Source organism: Aspergillus udagawae (genome assembly GCF_001078395.1).
Source record: "Aspergillus udagawae IFM 46973 DNA, scaffold_2, whole genome shotgun sequence".
Classification (NCBI taxonomy): Eukaryota; Fungi; Ascomycota; class Eurotiomycetes; order Eurotiales; family Aspergillaceae; genus Aspergillus; species Aspergillus udagawae.
In genome coordinates, this window is record NW_025091265.1 from 2,073,515 (window position 1) to 2,095,787 (window position 22,273).

At 51.1% G+C, this 22,273-nt stretch overlaps 7 protein-coding genes across 7 annotated transcripts; 3 read left to right on the forward strand and 4 right to left on the reverse strand.

The window, feature by feature from the left end:
- Positions 1-2,521: 2,521 nt before the first annotated feature.
- On the reverse strand, positions 2,522-3,361 carry Aud_003042 (uncharacterized protein; the record flags this gene model as incomplete). Its single annotated transcript, XM_043287999.1, has 1 exon — positions 2,522-3,361. One exon carries the CDS (start codon positions 3,359-3,361, stop codon positions 2,522-2,524), a length of 840 nt encoding a protein of 279 aa, XP_043143934.1.
- Positions 3,362-4,072: 711 nt separating this feature from the next.
- Aud_003043 (Yae1 family protein) lies at positions 4,073-4,717 on the forward strand (the record flags this gene model as incomplete). Its single annotated transcript, XM_043288000.1, has 1 exon — positions 4,073-4,717. One exon carries the CDS (start codon positions 4,073-4,075, stop codon positions 4,715-4,717), a length of 645 nt encoding a protein of 214 aa, XP_043143935.1.
- A 1,689-nt stretch (positions 4,718-6,406) lies between these two features.
- Positions 6,407-8,164, reverse strand: Aud_003044 (uncharacterized protein; the record flags this gene model as incomplete). Its single annotated transcript, XM_043288001.1, has 1 exon — positions 6,407-8,164. The coding sequence occupies one exon, from the start codon at positions 8,162-8,164 to the stop codon at positions 6,407-6,409; it is 1,758 nt and encodes a 585-aa protein (XP_043143936.1).
- A 3,791-nt stretch (positions 8,165-11,955) lies between these two features.
- On the forward strand, positions 11,956-15,031 carry Aud_003045 (uncharacterized protein; the record flags this gene model as incomplete). Its single annotated transcript, XM_043288002.1, has 4 exons — positions 11,956-11,989; positions 12,043-12,290; positions 12,570-12,681; positions 12,756-15,031. The coding sequence occupies 4 exons, from the start codon at positions 11,956-11,958 to the stop codon at positions 15,029-15,031; spliced, it is 2,670 nt and encodes an 889-aa protein (XP_043143937.1).
- A 466-nt stretch (positions 15,032-15,497) lies between these two features.
- Aud_003046 (SCO family protein) lies at positions 15,498-16,522 on the forward strand (the record flags this gene model as incomplete). Its single annotated transcript, XM_043288003.1, has 3 exons — positions 15,498-15,956; positions 16,024-16,348; positions 16,401-16,522. The coding sequence occupies 3 exons, from the start codon at positions 15,498-15,500 to the stop codon at positions 16,520-16,522; spliced, it is 906 nt and encodes a 301-aa protein (XP_043143938.1).
- A 95-nt stretch (positions 16,523-16,617) lies between these two features.
- Positions 16,618-17,184, reverse strand: Aud_003047 (molybdenum cofactor biosynthesis protein MoaE; the record flags this gene model as incomplete). Its single annotated transcript, XM_043288004.1, has 1 exon — positions 16,618-17,184. The coding sequence occupies one exon, from the start codon at positions 17,182-17,184 to the stop codon at positions 16,618-16,620; it is 567 nt and encodes a 188-aa protein (XP_043143939.1).
- Positions 17,185-17,504: 320 nt separating this feature from the next.
- Aud_003048 (glycoside hydrolase family 13 protein) lies at positions 17,505-19,361 on the reverse strand (the record flags this gene model as incomplete). Its single annotated transcript, XM_043288005.1, has 3 exons — positions 17,505-18,036; positions 18,083-18,842; positions 18,890-19,361. The coding sequence occupies 3 exons, from the start codon at positions 19,359-19,361 to the stop codon at positions 17,505-17,507; spliced, it is 1,764 nt and encodes a 587-aa protein (XP_043143940.1).
- Between the last annotated feature and the right edge of the window lie 2,912 nt (positions 19,362-22,273).

Consider the following 22,273-nt stretch of genomic DNA (forward strand, 5'->3'; position numbering starts at 1 on the left):
TGTGGTACAAGAAGAGGAAAGTCAATTTCGATGCGTCTAACAGGACATGGAAGGCATTTTAGTTTGAACGAGCTACAGAAGACGTACCATGTGTCGGACAATCTGCAAACCCCTAATTGGGCTTCTTTGCTTTATGCACATTATGGGCGTATACTGCCTCTGAATGCGCCTTAATGACAAACGGAAGAAAAATGAATGACGATGCCGAGAATCCACAGTGGATCCGGAACCAGAAAAAGTTGGAACCCGATCAGTAACCAGCTCTCTCCGAATCTGTGAGCCTATTGAGTGCCGAGATCTTCTTGTAAGGCCCACGGTTACTACTGGGTTTGGCTGGTACCATTATCGGGACTCAGCATATGACACCGAGAGGTGGTTCATCCGCGGACTGATTGCCGGAGCCGCCGGGCATCCCATTATCGAGCGAGATGTGCAGCAACTGTCTGGGTGGTCAAACGGTAACGGAGTGATGATTCGCCCGAGGATGCCAATAGTCACTGTTATCAGTAGCTCAATATAGATCGGGTGGATACCTTTCCAGATACCGCTTTCGGAAGTCGACGCGAATCAGGCGGCCAGATAACAGTAGGACGACAGGATGCAGGTAAGATGATTGTTTGTGTTTATAGTGTGTCTGCAAACACAGTCCCGTCGAGTATGGCGTCTGCTTCTCACTGATGGATCCTGGTACGTATCCGGAGTGCAACTACGTACTGAAGATTGATCGGTTGATGCAACTTATCTAGATGATGACGATAGCACGAAGATCTCTGCCATCCTGCGATCAATAGGTCTTGGCACGTGGCTTGGGATCGACCATCCATCGCCGATAGGTCAGTTAAACCCGCTTACTCACGCCGCGACTTAGCTGCCTGGACACCTTAAATTCTTCATTCAAGCATCAATGATCCTTATATATTATACCACTAGGCTAAAAAGGTGTCCGGGTATCCGGACGGTGTGCACGTCAGTCTAGGCTGGCATATTCCCCTAATCATGGTGATATAATATTTCAACGGTTCTCAAGTGGCGTGCGCACTCACTTCGGAAGCTCATGTTGAAGGCAGATTCAATTCCATGACTTCAACTGTGTAGTGAGGGACACCATATACCCTGTGATTTGCTCCCCAGATTTTGCGTCATATTCTATAAACCAGCTTGTCCATGGAGATGTTATATGGACTCTGAAATGCATCGCCTTTGACTACCCAGAGGGGCCAGGATCCAACCTACGATCTAACTCTCACGTTCTTGTACGAGGATTCGGCCTCTTAAATGAGCTAGTTCATCTTGCCAAGGCGCATACTCTTGTCGGACTTTTTGCCTGCCGGACTAAAGATGGCTTTGATGGTCACGAATCCTTCTGATCCATCCTTTAACCTCTCCTTACCACTGACGGCGAATACACTCCCATCTTTGCGAGTAATCTATTCAAGGGCTTCTTTGAACCCGAGCCAACCTTTCCCTCTGGCTCTGTGCATTGGACAGAAAGTTAGATCTCCTCTCTGGTTAGTAATCTGTCTCAGCATACCCGCATGCTTGGGTATGGCCAGACAACAAATTGAACTCTGGTATCCGTCGCGTCCTGGATGGCTCTCTCCAGGGACTTACGGTGGTTCACCCGGTGAGGAAATGCACCAACTCTGTCCGCATTGCTGGGAAGAATTGAAGGGCAGCCGCCCAGGAAACATAACCAGGACCATCGGGCATCAGACGGGGACCTTCGACAAATGGTTAACAGCCCGTTCCTCATCCGAAGCCCGCGCTCGAGGGATACCAGCAAAGAACTAATCATATTACAGGGTCCTGGCATGGTTTGTCTGGAATATCAATTGCTAGATTGGGTGTCTTTAGGAGAAACACCTACTCGAGGATGAGGAGGAGTTGAAAAAAAGAGAGAATCAGGACAGACCAAAGAAGATGAGAGAGAAATCTATGATATCTCTGGTCTTGAAAAATATTGGAGTAGCCGTTGGACCATGGCCAATAGGTAAAGAATGAATTGGGCCATTCACTGAAGCCTTGCGGATTTCTGCGGCCTTGGTGAATTTCTTTTATGTGTGGTTACTGATCTTGTAGGTGCATGCATAGGTACCGAATACGATTCTCAGAATTTGCTTTAACTTGCTAATGTACAGATGAGGAAGCCACAAATGTGTCGAGTCTACCTGCGGAGACCACGTTGAACCACTCCGGTCATGTCATAATCATATGCCCTTGTGATCACTAGGAATGACCTTATAAATTAGGTAGCTTCTATTTGAACTGGATACGATAAATTCTAGAAGACTTCCATTGTGGTGCGGCTGCGTCACAGTCCAAATCTTTGAATATATTATCAGGGACAGTGTCGGGCTGCAATGGTAACAAATGCTTGGCTTCAATATGGCTAGTAGTAAATGCAGAAGCCGCCTAAGGTAGACACACTAATCCAATATATACCGGGGATTATATAATAATTCAGATTGGGCAATGAAGATCAAGACGAATTGAACATACTCCATCTGCGATCTCATCAGGTTCAGAATCTGCTTCCAGTCTTCTCATACTCTCTCTTCAGCTCCCGCACAGCACAATCAAGCAAGAGCCGAGCATACCCCCGATGAAGTCTCCCCGTCCAACCGGGTATCGTCTTCTGATGCTGCAGATCTCCCTCCTCAGGTACAATCTCGTAGTCATGAGCGGAAGCAAATCGCACCTCTACAAAAGGCCCCTGACTCTCATCGTCTTCCACCCCATCAAACGGCTCCGAAACACTTAGTTCATGACGACCACCCGACATCAACCGCCACGGATACCCCCAGCGGGCGATCTTCTCAAAGAACCGACGCGGTTCTTCCGGCACACGCCAGGAAACCAGCAGCCCATTCCTGTCATGCTCCGACGGTGGCTGCTCAACAACCAGCACGCCATTCAGAAGCGTAAGGGGCTCCCCCGACGCATCAGGCGATGCGAATCCCGCAGGAGTATCGCCGGTGTCCCCTGGAGAAAACTTTCCTTTAGCTAGGAGACCAACGAGGCTCCCTTCTGCGCGGAGGATCTTGTTGCCTATGAACGCCCGAGCCCATGCACTAGTGATTTCGAAGTTTGTACTTTTGCGCTTATCAGGAATGTCGTCTGTCCCCTGAGCTCGGGGCAGCAGTGCTTTGACCGGTACGCGAGCCGTGTAGACGTCGGTATATGCACAAAACTGGGTTGAAGGATTGCGTGGAGTGCGAAGAGCGATGCTAGTTGTTGGTTCAGGAGGAAGAGGGGGATATTGTGCCTCGAGCGCGCTAAGGCCTCTGTGGATGCCGTATCCCATTGCCACTGGAGGGACAGCGAGGATGAGTAGAAGACGCGTTCTAGATCGTGCTGCCATCATTGGTCGGAACTATGGGATAACGTTTTGCTGTGTGGAATCGATAGTCTAATCGACAGGCCGGGATAGTTGGATTGTGAGATCTCGAGTGGACAGGTCTTTTTTCCCTTGGCCGTGCCCGACTGTAGGATCATGCCATCGGGGTCCGACTGGTCCCAGCATTTTGGTTAGCTCTTCGGAGAATGATGGTCGAGATGAAACATCATTTGTCAAGGTATTGTTAGTTATCGTCTTTGTTGATCGTTAAGGTAGTCTATGCTCAGATAGTAGAAGCATAAACTCTAGAGGTACTCCAAAGTCCATACTATTGACTCGATGGATAATTCACCAAAACACAGAGCATCCCTAGAATTTAGAGAGCAATTAACACTACTCTGTCTGGCGAATAATTTGGACAACTGAATGTGCAGTTCTCTTTCTATAAAGATCGTCCCAGAATGACAGCAACTCATACTTATGGATCGATGCTGGATAAGCTCATCTTTATCTCGTCCATCCCCACCCGTCCCGAATATCGCTGTGCCTCAATTTTTTTTTCTTCCCCGCACATACAATTGCAACGAAGAATATTCCTCGAAACCCGGCTCACTGTGCAATCTCCTAACAGCGACATCTCGAAATATAGAGAATCTACATCTTTCCTCAGTCGAGACCAAACGATCCGCACATAAGCTGATTCACAAATCTGGTCTCCCCGCATTCTATCTGGCCATGACCTCACCACAAGCCAATTCCCTCGACGACATCTTCGGCTCGTCCCCACCCCACGAGAACGAAAATCTCCCCCAACAACCATCCAGCCAAGCTCCTGAGCCTTCGGATCTCCCGTCGCTGCGCCGTCAACACGTCACAGCCGGCTATCGCGACGGAGTCTCCGCCGCGAAAGGCGAGCACGTCCAGCGTGGCTTCGATGCCGGCTTCCCAATCGGCGCACAGCTAGGCATGAGAGCGGGAACGGTGATCGGGATCATCGAAGGCTTACTGCGCGGATATGAAAGTCGCACTGCGTCCAGAGCAGTAAAGAAACCGGTTCAGCGGAGCGAAGGACCTTCTACCCGGCAGGGAACCGAGGCAGACGAAGCAGCGCGGCAGGCGAAGAGGGAGCAGCTGCTCAGATTGTATCAGAAAGCTGTGAAGGAGCTGGAAGTCCGGTCCGTATTTGCCGGGAGTGAGGAGGAGAGCACGCGAAACAAAGAGGGGCAGGAGAAACCGGAGGTTGTCCTCCGCCGGAAAGGGGACGCCGTCATTTCACAATGGGAGGACCAGGCCCGGGTGGCGCAGTGGGAGAAGAATATGGCCGCCCTGGAGCCAAAGGAGGATGAGCAGCGGGCGTCAACATCAACAGAGCAGATATGAGGTCGTTGCTGTCGTTATTATTCAACTCAATGCCGTTTCCATCGCTTGCTTTGGGCCGGACCAGGCTCATGCCGTGCGGCTGCAGGCTCCGTGCTATCCACACGGATTCGCACACACCGTGCTACCGACGACACAGAACCCGCGAGCGATCGACCCTGCAGGCGACGGCAGGTGCAAAGCCTGCAGTTCCAGGTTCCCTGGCAGAACTGAAACCGATTGACCGGGCCGCGTCGGCAGCGCAAGGCTCTTATGAATATTGCTGCGGATGTGGAGTCCAATGCATAAGCAGGTGGAAGCCCCAGCACTATTCCCACCCCTACGAAGAACGTGGAGTAGCGAAGCTCGAGACCAGTCAGATGGACACGCTAAGCTAAGCTCGTGAGAAAACAGCCACATAGAGATGTTAGACTAGTGCTCAGCAGACGGACAACTATTACAAGATGCTCCTCTTTCCATTGAGGTGTATGCCAATAATCTAGGTACACGCTGTATATTTCTTTCCTTTGGCCCCACTGGGGAGCCCTTGCACTGGATTCGCCTCACCCGCACCTCAATGCAAGACATGACCGAGACTTTATTGAAGTAACTGCAGCTGCAGCCGCACCTCCAACAGCCAAAAGCCACTCCGACCCAGCCCACAGGGACAAAATACTCCTCGTTACACATAAAGCTAGCCACAACTACCTAGGAAGCAAAGATGGCAAATTATACAGTACCCCGTACCACCATCGGATGCCAGCAAAGTAACGTCTCCCTTCCAAGGTAACGGATACAACAAGGGATGAGAAGGCTTGCGCCCGGTGCGGTGGTGGCTGGAGGTTACAGTTTGTTGGCTAGACTATTGGAGCTATATCCTATTTGGATCAAGGGATGAAAGCCAACCAAAGAGTGTAGATACTACTGCGCACTAGCAGGAGGTCTGTTCGGTGACCATCCTCATTCCTGTATACGTACGCGGGCTACACTGTGACCGCTGGGCGGGATTACCCCAGCATTCCGGTCCATCCTGGAAGACCTGTGTTTTGTTTATTTTGGCTTTTACCAGGTTGTTCGTGTCGAGGTTGGAACCTATGGGTACATTTGGCTTGCGCCTTGTATTTTGGCTATGATTCTTGATTTGACGGAGTAACATAGAGAGAGAGGGAAAGATCGGGATATCCATAGCGAGGGATGACGTGACTAGCCGAAATGGACAGATAGGAAAGTTTCCAAAGAACGTTGAGAGTGGAATCATCAGAAGCAAAGAAAATCAAAGAAAGACAGGTTGATAGCAGGAAGACGCAAAGAAAGAACGAGCCAAGGTCCCAATGGTGACAACCGATCCAAAAACTCCATCCGTTGCCTCATTATTCATACATGAACCCGCTCAGGACAGCTGTTGCTGTCTCTTCGGACATTATATCATATAGCAGACATATCAGGGTGTTGCGCCCCTGCTCATTAGGTCATTGGAGAGAGCTTCTCATCCCGTGGTAGTGTTCATCGTCAGCATCCGAGCCCGGACAGCTCCTCTACTAGGAGTGTCCATGGTCGTAAAGTAGATCATAAGACATTATTTCAAAGACACCCAATCGAATTTGCTTCATCTGAATAATCGGCCACCAAACATAAGCGGCAGCATGGAACGTGGAATCGGAACAGTCGTGATCTGAACGCCATTCGCCAATTGCTGCAGCCAGTAAAAATCAATTACATTGACTTTCGTGGAAAGGATTTAGGAGGAGTTATGTCGCTATGGCAGCCAAGGAGACGCAATGACTCCCACACGCGTTTGTAGAGGGGAGGGCGCGCAATTGTCAGGCTGTGATGAATGGCCACGTCAGATCGATCCTCGCGGCAGAAAGTGCAGACCTTCTCCCTGTCTGTTACACGCGAAGTGGCAAGCGAATCTGACCGCGGTTTGCGTCTGGATCTGGCCTGGATGGCCGCCGCAGCAGACCGGTCAAAGTCGTAGTTCCGAGGCTGATCCCGATCCTGACCCCTGGTTTGGCTGCTGTTTCGACGAGAACGAGGTGTTCGGGGTCTCACAAGGGAGGTCGTCGACGGGTTAACGAGTCGCAGTGTTTGTAATGGCGATGGCCGAAAGACCTCACGGCTTGACAAGGTCAACGGTGCCACGGATTTGACAGGTTCAGGAAATGGATCCCTGGGAGGATGATCAGGCATTGTGGGGAATTTCTCCAGGGGCGGATCTGTTGGCGGAGGGGCTGTGGAGTTCTGCAGTTTGGGAGCGGACTTCGCAACACGGAGTTGTACCCGACTGCGGACTTTCTTCAGGGTGTCCATAGGCTTCTTCGACAGTGATCTCGGACCCAGGGACTCAGAATCAGAGTCTGGCTCCCACACAGAATGCTCAAAGGGGGCCTCGGAAGCTGAGGTCGACGGCCTTTGACTTTTCGAGGAGATAGGGGCTTCACTCGTTGTCGTTGGAGAGGGCGGACCACGACTGGGTACAGGACTGGGGCATTCGTTGGCAGGAATAAACATGGCTTGATCGAAATGGGTTGTGTGCGGCTCGAGAGTGACCGGGTTGATGAGACTGGGAGGGGAAATCATCGAGGGTTCAATCGAAGGTCGACGACCGGAATTGGTGCCCCTCTTGCTGGGCACACCACTGCCGTGACGTGGATTGATAGGAAGAGAGGGGAGCGGTTTCCCGCGCCGGGATGAAAGGTCCTGAGCCTCTGTTCGTGGCATTCTCAGCGTTTCCGCGGAACTTGTGAACTCAGTATTCCGCGCAGGCGTTGACGGACGGTTGGACGAAGCTGGTCGTAGACCGACTGGTGGCTTAGAAGAAGATTGGTGGAACTTCTCCAGGGACTTTGAATATGTACCCTGGGTTGGCAACTGGACTGGCAGAACAGGGTACTCAGAGCCTTGCAGGCCACTGTCGGGGTAGATTGGGGAGGAGTAGTTTGACGAGAAGGAGCTGCTCGGAGTCAAGTCGGGAGTTGCGTCCGTCTGTTCGGAGCTGAAAGAGCCCTGGCTCTCGTGCAGGGGGTGTTTTTCCCAACGTGGAACTGCAACTTGTGGTGGAAGAGAGTATTGATTCTCGAATCCAACAACGGTAATTGTCGATCGATCAGGTTGACTGGGACGACGAGTCCGCCTTGACTCGCCTCTTACAGATTTGGGAAACGTCGGTTCCTTCTGACTGTGGTTCACGGAGGATAACAGGAAATATTGATTAGACTCTTCGCAGAATCGGACATCGCGAATGTCCCGTCTGCTACTGCCCCAAGCACCCGACCTGCCCAGGGAGTGTTCGAGATAGAAGGGATCCGGGCTGGTCTCGTCCACAATCTCTGGGCCGAGCTCAGGATAGAAGGACGAGGCGCGTTTCTTAGCAGTGGACGATGAGGGCAAGCGCACTCCAGTGTAGGGCCTATTCCGGGCTTTCAGTGAAGCGTTGAGGTCGCCGGGAAGGAAAGAGTATGTGCCAGCCATGGGCTATGGTTGTAAGAGTTACAACAAATGCGACACTATGTTCTCAGCGATAAACAGGTATCATCGAGAATGCTTAAGTGATGGTGAGCATCTGGCGCCGAAGTCGATAACAGCAAAGGGACATCAAGAGAGTGTCTGCAATATCTCAGAGACTGGAAGGGGGTGAAGGGGGTATGTTTATACTACATGCCTCCCCAAAAATAACTTTTCCATGGCTGCCCTTCAAGTTCCAGTACCAGACTACCAGTGAATTGGTGGCTAGGCCGGGGAGGAGTCCGAACAGCGTCAGCGCATGCCAACGGAGTATGATAAACAAAGCTCAATGATCAGAGCGCACGGACTTTAACCACCTATCAGACCTTACATGGCCCGGTTCCCCTCCACAGGGATAAGAGGCGCTGCAAGGCGAAACGGCCACCCAGACTGGAGCAAGGGAGCTACCGGAACCCGATCCGTAGGGCAGAAGGTGCGGGGCGATGCAAGTCAGACTTTACTCATGGCTCGTAAAAGTGCCAATGCACGGAATAATCATATAGTGTTGTCGGAATTGCTTGAATTTGTCTCCCCATTTGGTCGTTGCGGCCAGCATTAAGGCCCTCCAGATACGGGCATAGGCGTCATGTACAAGCACTCTTGATTTTGTGCCTGTACAAGGTCCCACTGAGGGCTGTCACTGGTTATGCGAGTGTACCACGGCATGTCTGCAAAAGAGTCACCCGTCGAGCAGTGGGTGTAGACATTCTACTGACATCATGCGCAGAATAATAGAGTACATCTGATACGATGGAAAGCAGGCATAGAACAAGTAGCGACAGTCTGGTAATTGGTGACAGATGACAGGTAAACCGGCCAGAAATTCTAGCCGGAGGCTGGAGTGTTTCGAATCCTCTAGGATGATTTCGCCTTGGTACCAGACAGAGAGAATGTGAGATATCAGATTCAGGATGAGTAGCGCTGGGGCATAGCCGCTAAACCTTGGCCCGAGTTCCGCTCGCTGCAATGGTGGCCGATCGTGTCGATCACTCTCCACCAAGACTCTTCAGAAAGCACAGTCATTATTATGTTTTCTGACGCCACATTTGTCTAGATAGGGCTCGAAGGGAGAGTCAGACAGTGCCCTCATCGGGTCGGCCAGTGAGTCTCAGTCATCCCCAGCATTTGAGCACGCATGGTCTATTAAGTCTTAATGACTGAATTGATTAACCGGAAGTCTGTTACTGCACAGCAGGCAATCAGCCTGTAGTCCCGCATTCCGGGTTCCCGGATGGTTGAATCTGCGTCGTATGTCGATCAGTCTAAGCTGAATTTCCGCTCTAGATCGCATCCTTCTGGCTGGATGGACGCACTTTTCCATGGATACGTGTATGATAGACTGGTATTGAAATAACGATCTAGGTGAGGGAGCTCTGTTGGAGACGACGCAAACTTCCTAACGTTGCTGGGGACGTGGTTGGAAAGTACGATTCCGATGACCAGTAAAATTTCCTTCTATTGCGGCGGGATCCAGGAGGAGATGAAGATTGTAGTGGTTAGAGACTGGAGGATTGATCGAGTCGACCTCACTTTTATGACTGGTGTTGGGACTTGAAACTCTCGCGTAGGTAACAGCACCATCCTCCTGTTATCCCCATCGTGAGGACCAAACTCCTTAACTATGATATTCCTATCGATATTCATAAAGTTTTCAGAAGCATGGAGTTGTTAACTCGATATGCTCGTGGTATCGTCCATCTCTATCTTCTGCAGCGATAAACAATAATCCGAATGATTTGCATCGGGGTCTCTGCGACGCATACTGAACGGGGGAATGAAACACTGTTTAATCGACAAATGACATCATGGGGAGCAAAAAGGTACGGAATAACTGAGAAACTCAGGACTAACGAAGAAATTCGATAATCCGGCGAAAGTACGGGGGGATAGATGGATGGATGGATGGATGGATGGATGGATGGAAAGAAGACAAGATTAGGATTAGGAGAGGGCGTCGGGGAAGCAACAAGGTCGCATAACCTGCATTCCGGTGGCGCAGGGAAATGGTTCCTGGTATCTGGGCCTCAACTCTCGGGCCCAGCACTGACAGAAATAAATACCAAGTACTTTACTCTATGGCTGTGCTATGTAGGTACTTTGTTTGGTCTATGAATGGGTGGATGTAACACTGAAACCGCCTGGTTTTGTGCAGAGCTGCATCTTGGTGACATGCAACTTATGCAATTCGTATCTGCCAGGGTTTGATTCCTTGTTCTTTTTCCTCTTTCACGGGGATGGAATCTAGAGTGTTCAGGCAGCATTCGTTGATAGGTTCAACTTTGGACATGGTCCTTTTGCCATGTCATTGCCAATCTGAATTGATTTTTCAGGGACCTGAAGCACTGGAAGACGAGGGGTGAAAATGTCATAGATATTGTTGATCCATATCACATTTTGGATAATCTAGATGTTCCACTTGGCCTGGACCCAGTCTCGTCGGGATTCACCCCTTTGCCTGATCGATATTCCGAAATGAATGCTGCATGGTGCTGTGAGCCATGCATCGATCGACGTGAGAGTAATGACGCAGTGCCCGTGGAATCAATGAGGCACAGTTTCCAAATATGAGTAAGTGCCGAGGCGCAGGTACACTCAGAGACACCGCAGTCATAGGCGAAGTATACCAGTAAGGATGAGTCGATAACTCTGAGACCGAAACGGATGCGTTGGGTTGGGTTCCAGAACTCGAAGACTTGATATTCTCCGATTCGTACGATCGCCCTTGCTGGATTTCTTTGGCTCTTCTGGTATATATCTCGATGATCCTTATTTGCATCTTCAGACCATGAAGTGAGATTCCTGTGTTGCAGTGCCATCACCATAGAGATGTTGGAGGAAGTGAGCTGTGCATATCTTCATTTCTTTTTGTCTCTGACGGTCATTGACCATCGTCTGTCAAGCCCATCAGAGAAATGGTTTCTATGTGACGACTGATGCAGGGTTTGATCAATCTCCAGACAGCCGCCTCGTGCGACCCTGGAATGATGATGATCGTCGATGTATTGCCGCGTACTCTGTATATCCAGAATCCAAGATTTCGAGTCCTCAACCAAAGCAAATCCAGTCCCTGGAATCGGTTACAACTCTAGTGGGAAAGATCCGGGTACCAACAATCAATAAGGTAGACCAAGGAGGGACGGATTTGGGTACCAAGCAATTATTGAATCTAGGGAGCGACACCTTGCTGTTGCCGCTGCTGCTGTTGGCTTCTATTGCCATGAGAGTATCAACACTCAAGCACACTGAAATTAAAATTCAAGTCTCTGGGACAGGCATCCAGGTATTGATTGACAGGCAATGACAACAGCGAATTTTGTCCATTTGACAGATTGCCAACGCATCGCCAATGCAGCATTGCGGCTGCTATGCTTTGCGAGCGGGAACCAGGAATTAGTGAGATGGCTGTCTCAAGTAACGACCACGGGACATTGGGAATAGCGGCAACTAGCGATTTCTTGCTTTTCCAGGTTGGTGGAGATAGTTCCTCCATAGAACACCATCGTCCTTGATTTGAATTGACTTCCCCAGTTGGCTAACAATAGGATGTACTTGCTCGAAGTTGACTGGAAATCAAGGCCGCAATTGGCAAACCCAACAAATGCGAGTCAGATTGTTACACTACCGCAGTATCTCAATCGGACTCTAAGAGGGCTCGACGGAATCAGTTCGAACACTTTTTCTTTTGCTTGTCCTTGTAAGAAGACTTATCTATAACCTGCAAAGAACTTCTTTGTGGATGAGCTTCCTTCCCGGGGATCATGGGTCATAGTGAAAAATATCAGCGGTCTAGAAGTAAGCAGAGGGCTATGTAGCGTCCTATCTATAAACGTACGTTTATGTCGTAGAACAGGTAGAGAAGAGTGAATTGGCCCAATCGATCTTCCATCGAATCAGTGTTGGCGCCAGTAAGCGGTTGTTGGGCCTCGGAAAGTCCCTTGGCTTTCCTCTTCCCCCGGCCGCCGTCATCGTGTCTTCTCGGACAACTGTGCAGCTGGCTACTACGACTTGGACAATCTTCCAGCAGCCATTGAGCTCTGTCGCTCAACTCCATGACGCCTACGAGCCATTTCCAGATGCTCGTGGCGGTCTGGTAGTGCGCTGAGCTGAGCTTTGAGGTGCGTCTGCGTTGTTCGTGGGTTTCCTTGTTCCATCCTCCTGCAGCTTCTATTTTCCCAGCCATCCCATTTAATCCTTGGAGCTGTATTTCCCACCTGGACCGCACCACGCACCACCCCATTTGACCAGCCACAGTGTCTCCTAGCTCCTTCTTCCTGGGATGCTGCCATCTTCTCTTACCCAATGCTTATTCCTGTATCCATTTTTTCTTATCCACATTCCTCCTCGGTGAAGTCGCTCACCATCTTCATCTCAGAGGCGGGTTCAAGGTGTTTGCTGGAAGAAAGAGGCCCTCCGACAAGCGGAATCTCCACTGAGCTGCCCTGCACTCGCTGACGTCGGCGAACTCAGACTCGCCATTAGTGTTTGTGAGAATCGAGTCGCAATACCCTCGCGTTGTCATCGCATCCCTCTCCACGTCCCCTTCACCAATCCTCAACAGTGTATCACCATACCCACGTTCCAATTGACGAGACCTACGAAGTTCACGACCCATCAGAGTATACGACCGTTCCACGGCAACGCCAGCAGCAGGCTGCTGCTGCTCCTAATCCTGCGCTTGATTCTTTCCTGGATCCATTAGCCCGCCCCTCGAGTGCTTTGGGAAGTCCCCATTCATTACGCAGAACACCTCGTCTCACTCACCGACGAGCTGCCTCAGTAGATGTTTCGGGACGATACCACCAGATAGAGCAGTCGATTCCCGTCTTGGTACAACCTGCCTCCGGCCAAGACCGCGCCCAGAACCCTACTCTACGTCCTGCGATCTCGGAAGCACGAACTGACGACGCGGAAGAGTACGATTCCGAAGCCTACGAAGAGCGTTCCAGACGAGCCGGTGAATCCTTTTGGCCCCGTCGGTCGACTCGCGTCTCTCCACGAACGGCTTCTGCGATCCTCTGGACTCTCGAAGAAGCGATTCGCAAACCCTTCCCTTTCACCACAGATTGGGAGGAAGCGAACGCGTCGATGGCTGATCTTGCGGGTGTCTCGGTCTCGTCTGGACCTGCTGTTAGCGGCCGTACTCAGAATGGTGCCGCGCGCACCGCTCAAGGACCCGTCTCGGTCAACCCCCACCCCCCAAGCGGGGTTCGGACACCAACCGATATCATGAGACAGCGTCGGGATCGTGAGGCCCGGAAGAAGGCGGAACAAGAGGCAAGGGCTCGGGAGCAGGAGGATGCGGACCGCAGGCATCAGGAGGAGCAAGCCAAGCAGGCTCAACAGACTCAGCCTTACGCTGCTGGCGTTGCCGGTGAAAAGACCGGACAGCGGGGTGCAGCTCCCAGGACGACCGCAGCGCCCGGTATGATAACCAATGCCTCTGGAATGGCCCGCCGCGCCGACTCCCAGATACCCAGGCAACCTGTACCCCCCGCCCAGCAAGTTCCTGGTGCTCAACAACCGGCTGCTACGAAAGGTGCAGCTCCGCCCAGCACATTCGCGAAACTACAAGGACAGGCACCTCCGGCTAGCCAACCGAACACTTCACAAAATCAGCAACAACCACGTCGGATTGGATTTCCTCATGCCTTTGAGCGGTGGGAAACCTTGTCTTCGCACTGGGAAGGTCTGACAAGCTACTGGATTCGGAAGCTCGAGCAAAACAACGAAGCGTTGGAGCGCGACCCACTCAGCCAACAGATGGCCCGTCAGGTCACCGATCTCTCCGCAGCTGGTGCCAACCTCTTCCATGCGGTTGTGGAATTGCAGCGTTTGCGTGCATCCTCGGAAAGGAAATTTCAGCGCTGGTTCTTCGACACGCGCGCGGAACAGGAGAGGGCAAAGGAGCTACAAGCCGAGCTCGAGAAACAGCTGAATACCGAGCGGCAAGCCCGCGCCGAAGCCGTCGCCTCTCAACAAAAGGCCGAGATAGATAAGACTCGCGCTGAGGAGTTGCTGAGAGAAATGCGACGTGAGCTGCAGATTTCCAAGGAAGAAGCCCGCCGAGCTTGGGAGGAACTGGGCCGCCGTGAGCAGGAAGAACGTGAGCGCACCAATTCGCTCAGAAACGGAGAGCCGACGCTTGTGGGAGGCGTGCAAGTTGTCCCTATGATTCAAGGCCTCCCCAGTCGACAGACCGCCATGAGTCACACTTCTGCCCGGGAAAGCCCATACTCTACCGGCGAAAATCTCGGGAAATCCGAGGGCCAGTACTACGACGAGGCGCCTGTGTCTCCAGTTGAGACCGACCCGTTCACCGAAGGCAAGGATCTTGCTCCTCGCCAACCTGCAACCACGGCAGCAGACTCACAAGAGCCGTACGCCAGCCACTACTACCCGCAACAAGGATCTGACCTGTATGGAGGTCGACCAGCTTCTGCCAATGATGACCGCTCGTACGACCCTAGTGCTGCAAGCAGCGAGCCTGGAGACGAAGAATATGGCAGCTATCGTCGCACTCAAGGCCGTCCGATCGAGTATCCTCCTGCCATGTCTGAAGAGAGCGAGGAGTACGAGCATGAACCTCATGAGGAGAGCTATGCATCGAGCTCCATCCCAGCATCCTCGGCGCCTCTGTACACACCAACCACTGTTGATTACACCGGTTCCGGTTGGGGTGTTGGAGCGGGTTGGGAATCGATGACTCCCCGTCACCGCCATCCTACGCGCCTCAGCGATGTCCTTGAAGAGGATGAACCACGGACTACACCTAGCCGGGCCAGTCGTGCCAGTCGTGCCAGTCGTGCCAGCCAGGCTAGCCGGAGTGTACAGTGATATGTCCTTGCAATTCTGAATTCCACGACACGACCTCCTTTTCTATCTCAAGCGTACATATTGCGGGTCCCCATCGCACAAGACTCATGTTACAATTCCATTTTCACCTCTTGTTACTCGCGTTTCGTTCTTTCGTCCGATAAGAGAATACCTGGTTCGTTTGATGCTGCCTACCTCGCATGTTTTTCTGTTTGATTACTTTCTCTTTACCATTGTTCAACTAGAGGTCTACATCGGGCAGTTATGTAATTCTAAAATAACGAGATTGATGACCATAGTTTGAAAAATAATCATCGCCGAGCAGCAACTAATTGAGTATCACGTGATTGAGTCAATTTCAGCCTCAGGCAGCCACACTAAACCACACCTGGCACTATCCGTACTGAGCGCGCATCAGACAATAAGCGTTAACCTCCGAACAAAACTTCCAATCCCAAGGACACTCCCACGACTCACAAAACACGCCATGGCTTCATCGGTACGACCGGTTTCCCGCATTCTAGGCCGGCTAAGCCGGACCGGCATCTCGAGACTCGAGTCCACCGCCCACATCCCAACACAGAGAACACCCGCCCTGCTCTCCCGCAGCGTCTTCACAACTCCAAAGCCGAGTGCAATTGCACCTGGCGCCTCGCAGCAGCGAGGGTTCTCGACATCTTCACCCTGTCTCCGCGCCAAGACGATGGGCCAGCTGCGCGCGCGGAATGCAACGGGTCCGTTCTCGTGGAAGGCGGCGCTGCTGTTCGTGCTGACGGGCGCGGGGATGATCGTTTATTTCCGGGTTGAGAAGGAGCGGTTGGAGCGGAAGCGGATCGCGGAGATGAGCAAAGGGGTTGGCCGGCCGAAGGTTGGGGGTCCGTTTACGCTGATGGATTTGGATGGAAAGGAGTTTACGGCAGAGGATTTGAAGGGGAAGTATAGTTTTGTATGTGCCTTGGTTCTCGTTTTCTCTCCTTGGAGTCAAAGGGGTGTGCTAATGGTGGGTTCGGCAGGTGTACTTTGGATTCACGCATTGTCCTGATATCTGCCCTGATGAGCTGGATAAGATGGCCGAGATTATTGATCGGGTTAAGGAGGCGACGAAGGGAGAGAATATCTTCCTGCCGGTGTTTATTACGTGTGATCCTGTACGCGATACTCCCCAGGTCCTGCGGGAGTATCTGAAGGAGTTCCATCCTGATATTATTGGGTTGACGGGCACGTATGAGCAGGTGAAGCACGTGTGCAAGCAGTATCGGGTGTATTTCAGTACGCCCAAGGATGTGAAGCCTGGGGAGGATTATCTGGTGGATCATAGTATATACTTTTATCTGATGGGTGAGTTTCTCTTTTTCTTTGGTGTCAAGGGAAAGCTGCTAATGTGGTACAGATCCGGATAATGATTTCGTCGAGTGCATTGGACGGCAGGATACGCCCGAGTCGGCATCGAAGTTGATTCTTCAGCACATCAACGACTGGAAAAGGGAGGGAAAGCCCTTGAAGCGGGATTGATTTATCGTATCTTCGTTGCTGCGCTGCGCTGTACAAAACTAGACTGAGCCTGACCTGTACCTGTACATTAGACCTGACCTCATAAATCCACATCGCTATTTTCCCCCCTCATTCGAAGATAACAGCCTCCCCGCCGCATCCCTCTCCCTGTTCTCCCTCCACTCCATTCCCCCATCTACAAATTCCTCCCTCTTCCAGATCTCCACCTTCTCTTTCACCTCCTCCAGCACCTCCTCGCCCGCCTTCCACGCCATTCCCCGATGCCCCGCACTAACCGCAACCACAATCGACGCCTCCGAGATCGGAACAACCCCCAGTCGATGCGCGATATACACCCCCTTTAGATCGAACTTCTCCGCCGCCTTGGTAGCGATCGACATGAGCGATTTGAACGCGAGAGGCGGATACGCGGTGTAGCTGAGCTGGGAGACGGCGCGGCCTTCGAAGGTGTTGCGTGTTGTGCCGAGGAAGAGGACGTTGGCGCCTGCTGCGGGGGATGAGGTGTGTTCGAGTGCGAGGGTGGGGTTCAGGGTCTCGTAGGTGAGTTCGAGCTGGATGTTGTGGGTTGCGGAGGTGAGGGTTCGTGGGTAGGTGGTTGGGTCGAGGTGTGGGGGGAGTGAGGGGGTGGTTGATGTCTGGTCTTGAGGCGCTTGGGAAGTCATGGTTATGTATACCGTTGCGTTTGGTGATTGTTTGCTAGTTGGTATGCACTGTATGGGATTGGGATGAAGGCGAAGGTGAAGGAAGTCTGTCATTTCCTAGAGCAGGAAAGTTGGTTGTGCTTATCGCTTATCAGTGCGGGGAAGCATTTGCAAATCGCAATGGCTATCTCTGACTCTGTCCACTGACGACATTTTGAGGCTTTCGAGAATTGAATCGTGGTCTGCACAATGTGTTCATCTCATAGGTCTAATTCTACTCATGTCTACCGAATTGGTCGTGCGACCATCGCTTGCTGATTATCAAGCCGCATCAAGTCCCGTTACTCCTGCACCAGTACCGCAACCGCTTCATACGGTTGAAGAGACCACTTCTCTCCAGCAAATCTCGGTGACGCTATCTTTGCCTCATCATAAGTGTTGAGTAGCACCTCCTTCACACCCTTGACGCCATTGGCAGTAGGACTCCACTCCAGCGTCTTGTCCGTGAAGTTGCCGACAACCAATGCCTTCTGATTCTCATATTGTCGAGTATACGCGAATACCTCCTGGCTATCACGGTCCACCATCTCGAAGTTGCCGTACACGAATATATCCAGAAATTTTTTGCGAAGGCCCAACACGGACGCCCAGTAGTGGTACGTTGAGTTTGGATCGTTGACCTCTGCTTCGGCGTTGATGCGCACATAGTTCGGATTGACCGACATCCAGGGCTTCACATTGGGCCCGGTGAAGCCTCCATTCGGTGCTGAACTCCATTGAACTGGCGTGCGCGCGTTATCTCGTGATTTTTTCTGATACTCCTGCTTAGCGATCTGCTGCGCTTTAGTGTCGAAATGCTTGTTCTTCAGCAGTCTGCGAGCGTCAGTCTTGCTCATGAATAGGTAGGGAGAATACATACTCATGCCAATGGTTGAGGCAGTCAATATCCTTGTACTCCTCGATTCCCCATTCCACTGGCACGTTTCTCATGCCGAGCTCCTGGCCCTGGTAGATGAACGGCGTTCCAGCCTGTAGCGCTAGGATGGTAGCCAGGAGCTTGGAGGCAACCAACCAGTGCTCCTCCTTTGCTTGGGTGTATCGATCAATCGACCGCGGCTGATCATGGTTTTCCCAATACAGAGCATTCCACCCATCGTTTTCATACATGAACCTCTCCCATCTCTCGAAAAAGGCCTTCAAATCAGTAAGCTCCCAGCTTCCGGGCACGAACTTGTCGAATTCTCCGTGGTCGATATCCACATGCTCAAAGTTGAAGATCATGTTGATCTCGTTGCGGTCGAAACGGACAGCCTTCAGAACCTCCTCCGTGTCTTTGACGAAAGGCATCTCGCCAACACTAAAAGCGTCATACTCTTTGAGAATCCGGCCTAGACTCTGTAGGTACTCATGTAGGCGAGGCCCATTGGCGTAGTATTTGTCGGCCCATTGCCAGATACTCCGGGGTTCTTTGACATCAGCGTCAGGGAAGCTCTGGTCTTTGCTGATAAAGTTGATCACGTCCATCCGGAATCCGTCCGCTCCTTTGTCCAGCCAAAACCGCATAATGTTGTGGACGGCATCGCGCACAGGTGGGTGTTCCCAGTTGAGATCAGGCTGTTCCTTGGCATATAGATGAAGGTAATATTCATCTGTAAGCTCATCGTACTGCCAAGCGCTTCCTACTTCTGTCAGTATTCCGTTGAACGCTTCGGCCAATCGAGCATACCTTGAAAATGAGAGATCCAGTTATTTGGCGGATGACGCTTTCCCTGCTCATCGTACCTTGGCGGCTTCCATATGTACCAGTTGCGATACGGGTTATCCTTTGAACTGCGGGATTTCTTGAACCATTCATGCTGGTCACTCGTATGGTTAACCACCAGGTCCATCAAAAGTTTCATTCCTCGCTTATGACATCCCTCTATCAGCTTTTCCACATCCGCGACCGTACCGTACTCGTCTGCGATGCTATAGTAATCGGAAATATCATACCCCATATCCACCTGGGGGGATTTGTAGGACGGACACAGCCAGACAATATCTACTCCAAGGTTCTTGATGTAGTCGAGCTTGGAAATGATGCCGGGGATATCGCCAATGCCGTCATCGTTTGAATCTTTGAAAGAAGCTGGGTAGATCTGATAGACTGAGCACTCCTTCCACCAAGCACGGTGGATCTTGCTGTTGGGTTTGACCATCTCGCAGCACACAGCGGTCTTGGTTCCGTGGAAGTCGAGAACTCGTGGTTCTTTTACGATTACTTTGTTCTCGAAGGGAGGGATTGCTCAGTCTAATAAAGCTTTGGCGTTCACCGTGGGGCAGCCAGCGATCACTCATGCGGAGAAATTCTCGGTGGGTTTCTGCTGCACCAACCAGTCTTTATGTAGATTCCAACGTGGTAAATTATAGGAGGGCCACATAGGGAAATTATGGGTCGTACACGTTGATCGAATGATGATGCGACACGGAGACCTGATCCGGTGTCACCCCTTACAGTCACCTCTTGTTAGCGTTGACGAAGGATTTAGGATGGGGTCCCTGGATACTTCACATACTTACGCAGAGCCTGAGACTGAAATTCTGCCGAGCGATAAGTGAAGTTTTGAGATCTTTCCCATCTCATCTCTACCCGCGATCGTTTCAATAACCGAATTCGTTCGTTGTGTATGCTTGCGGGCGCCCAATATCTCACCAGGCAACTATTCTTGTTGTGTTGGTCGACATTAGAGAAATGTATTGCAGAGGTGTTCTAGGACAGGTCTGACGCCTTGGGTCAACATCAGTATCCATTTGTGCCACGTTATGCCGTTCAACGTCCGAGGAAAGTGCGGAAGAGGCCGCCCTGCAGTGCGTGAATCAGCAACAGCGTTGGCACCATTTCTCAGAAGGATTAATACACCAGGTGCGGCAAATGTAGCGGATATGAAGCTTTTTAGGCGGACACGAGGAGCAAAATACCTATGCATACAAGGTCAGTTCATGCGATCTCCTCTGGAACAGGTCAGGCAGGGGATACACCCGCCAGTGACACAAGAACAACCCTAGGCAATCTTTGCGCTTACTATCATGATGGTCATGCTTAACAAAAGTCAGCCAGATGTGTGTAGACTGTGTTTTGGGTTCACCTTGGTCCACGCAGTTGAAAAGATTTCAACAAAATTCGGAATCTTGTGATGAAAAGTCAGCTCATGTAGTCAAGGCCGAAGTTCCGGGTCTCACAGCGTTTGATTCGACATTATGGGGTAGAGGTAAACAAACAAGTACAGGAAATGTAAGAGCAGCCGATATATGTGGGTAAAGGAGTGGAAGCTGAAGCTTGCGCCCAGATGCTTCACTGTTCCACGTCTGCTCCATATTTGTCAGTTTAACGGGCTGTGTCAAATGGAGTCTTCCTGTTTCTACACGCTTGGGAAACAGGCCAGAGCATCTTGTCTAGGTATATTGCTCCTCCATTAACCAAATGCTTGCCTATCTCAGTTATCCTTCTTGTTAGCTACTACCACCCCAAATACCACGGTTGCCTCAACTCTACATATGTGCTGCTACTACTGTGAGCGTCTGCCTGACCTCTGCAATACACTTAACAGGGTTACTGCTGAAGGTACTCGTACTGACACCGTTCTCGCTCATCAGCCGATCTAATTTCTAACCCATCCTTCGCAGACACTGACTCCTTCTCGGCTTCCAATCTCGCATAGCAACAGACTCGATCTGTAAAGGCACTCTATGCATGGGATGTAAGCATACTGGTTTGGTACGGACTTAGTTTTGCACCTGACTGCGTCAGGAAGCCAACATTTAGTCCGTATGATTCAACATTGACAGAATGTATCCATGATAGATTTTAATGGGTGCACAATGTTACTCGTGCCCGTAATCAAACCATCCACAAGTCGCTGGATACTCACGACACGAAAAGATGGTCTCCGAATGGTTGAGACATGATTCCATTCGAGCTCGTAGTCTGTCTCGTTGGAGGTCTTCTGTCGGTATATTGTTGATTAATTTCAGTATGCATTAGCGTCAAGTTCTATGGTGATTGTAATGTAGTAGGTCTCCACTTACTCCGTACATGAAGCGGAATATATATATATCTACATCAGACTAACCGAAATCAACTTAGACTATGCATACAGGATTGTGCTTCCTACAATCTAGACGCGGACGTTCTGCGTCAGATATATTGCTATCTGTCGCTTTCACATGCTTCTATATTTTCGTGCATGATATGTCCCTAAGATGCTAGGATCAGCACAACCCATGGCCCCATCATATGTCCCACTGACATGAGCACTGACCTTGGCAGGGAGGCTCAGATCGCTACAAGAAACCCCTCTTAGTCCTATTTCAAGGTAATCCCGTTCTGTCATTATTACTCGATTGACTGAGAGCCCTATTCCTACAGAATACATAAACTTACAATGTATCCTTCTCGCATATTGACAAGAACGTCTCTTGCTGGTTGGGCCTATGCCCTACTGCTTTTGGCGTTATCGAGACACACTGACGCGACAACGAATTCTGAGAGGTCTGATCAGCAAGCGGCTTCTGGCATATGATGTAAACGCACGAAACTAACATAAATGCAGACAAAACAGTTCTGAAGAATGTACTCACCCCCCTCTCAACAGTTGCGACTTCTACGCGCAATGCCTCGAATCTCGATACCAGTGTGGACCATCAGGCTATCCGATTGGATTTGGCCAGAAATTTTGTGAAAAGTCTCTCGTCTGGAGGCCCAAGATGAGCGCATCCGGTCAGGACTGGATTACCAAGACGATTCTCTGCCTGCAGGAGGAACTAGTCCCCTTCACCAATGATTCAAAGTCGCAGAGCTGTAGTGGGCTAAAGCAGTATGCCCTCGGCACGCATGCAGGATGCTACGTGAAAAGTGGTGTCTGCACTCTGCCCGTTGAGGATTGGGGGAGGATCTTGGAAATTGTGGCTCCGGCTTTGATTTCTGAACCGGAGAACTTCAAGTCGGCGTTTGAGACTGCCGGAGACTGCGTGTTGCTGTATATCTGGTTATTGGCCAGGGCTTCTCGCGGCTCTGTGTCTTCTCTAGACTGAATGGACTTCTACAGTCTGCTCTGGTGCGCGGGTTCAAGAT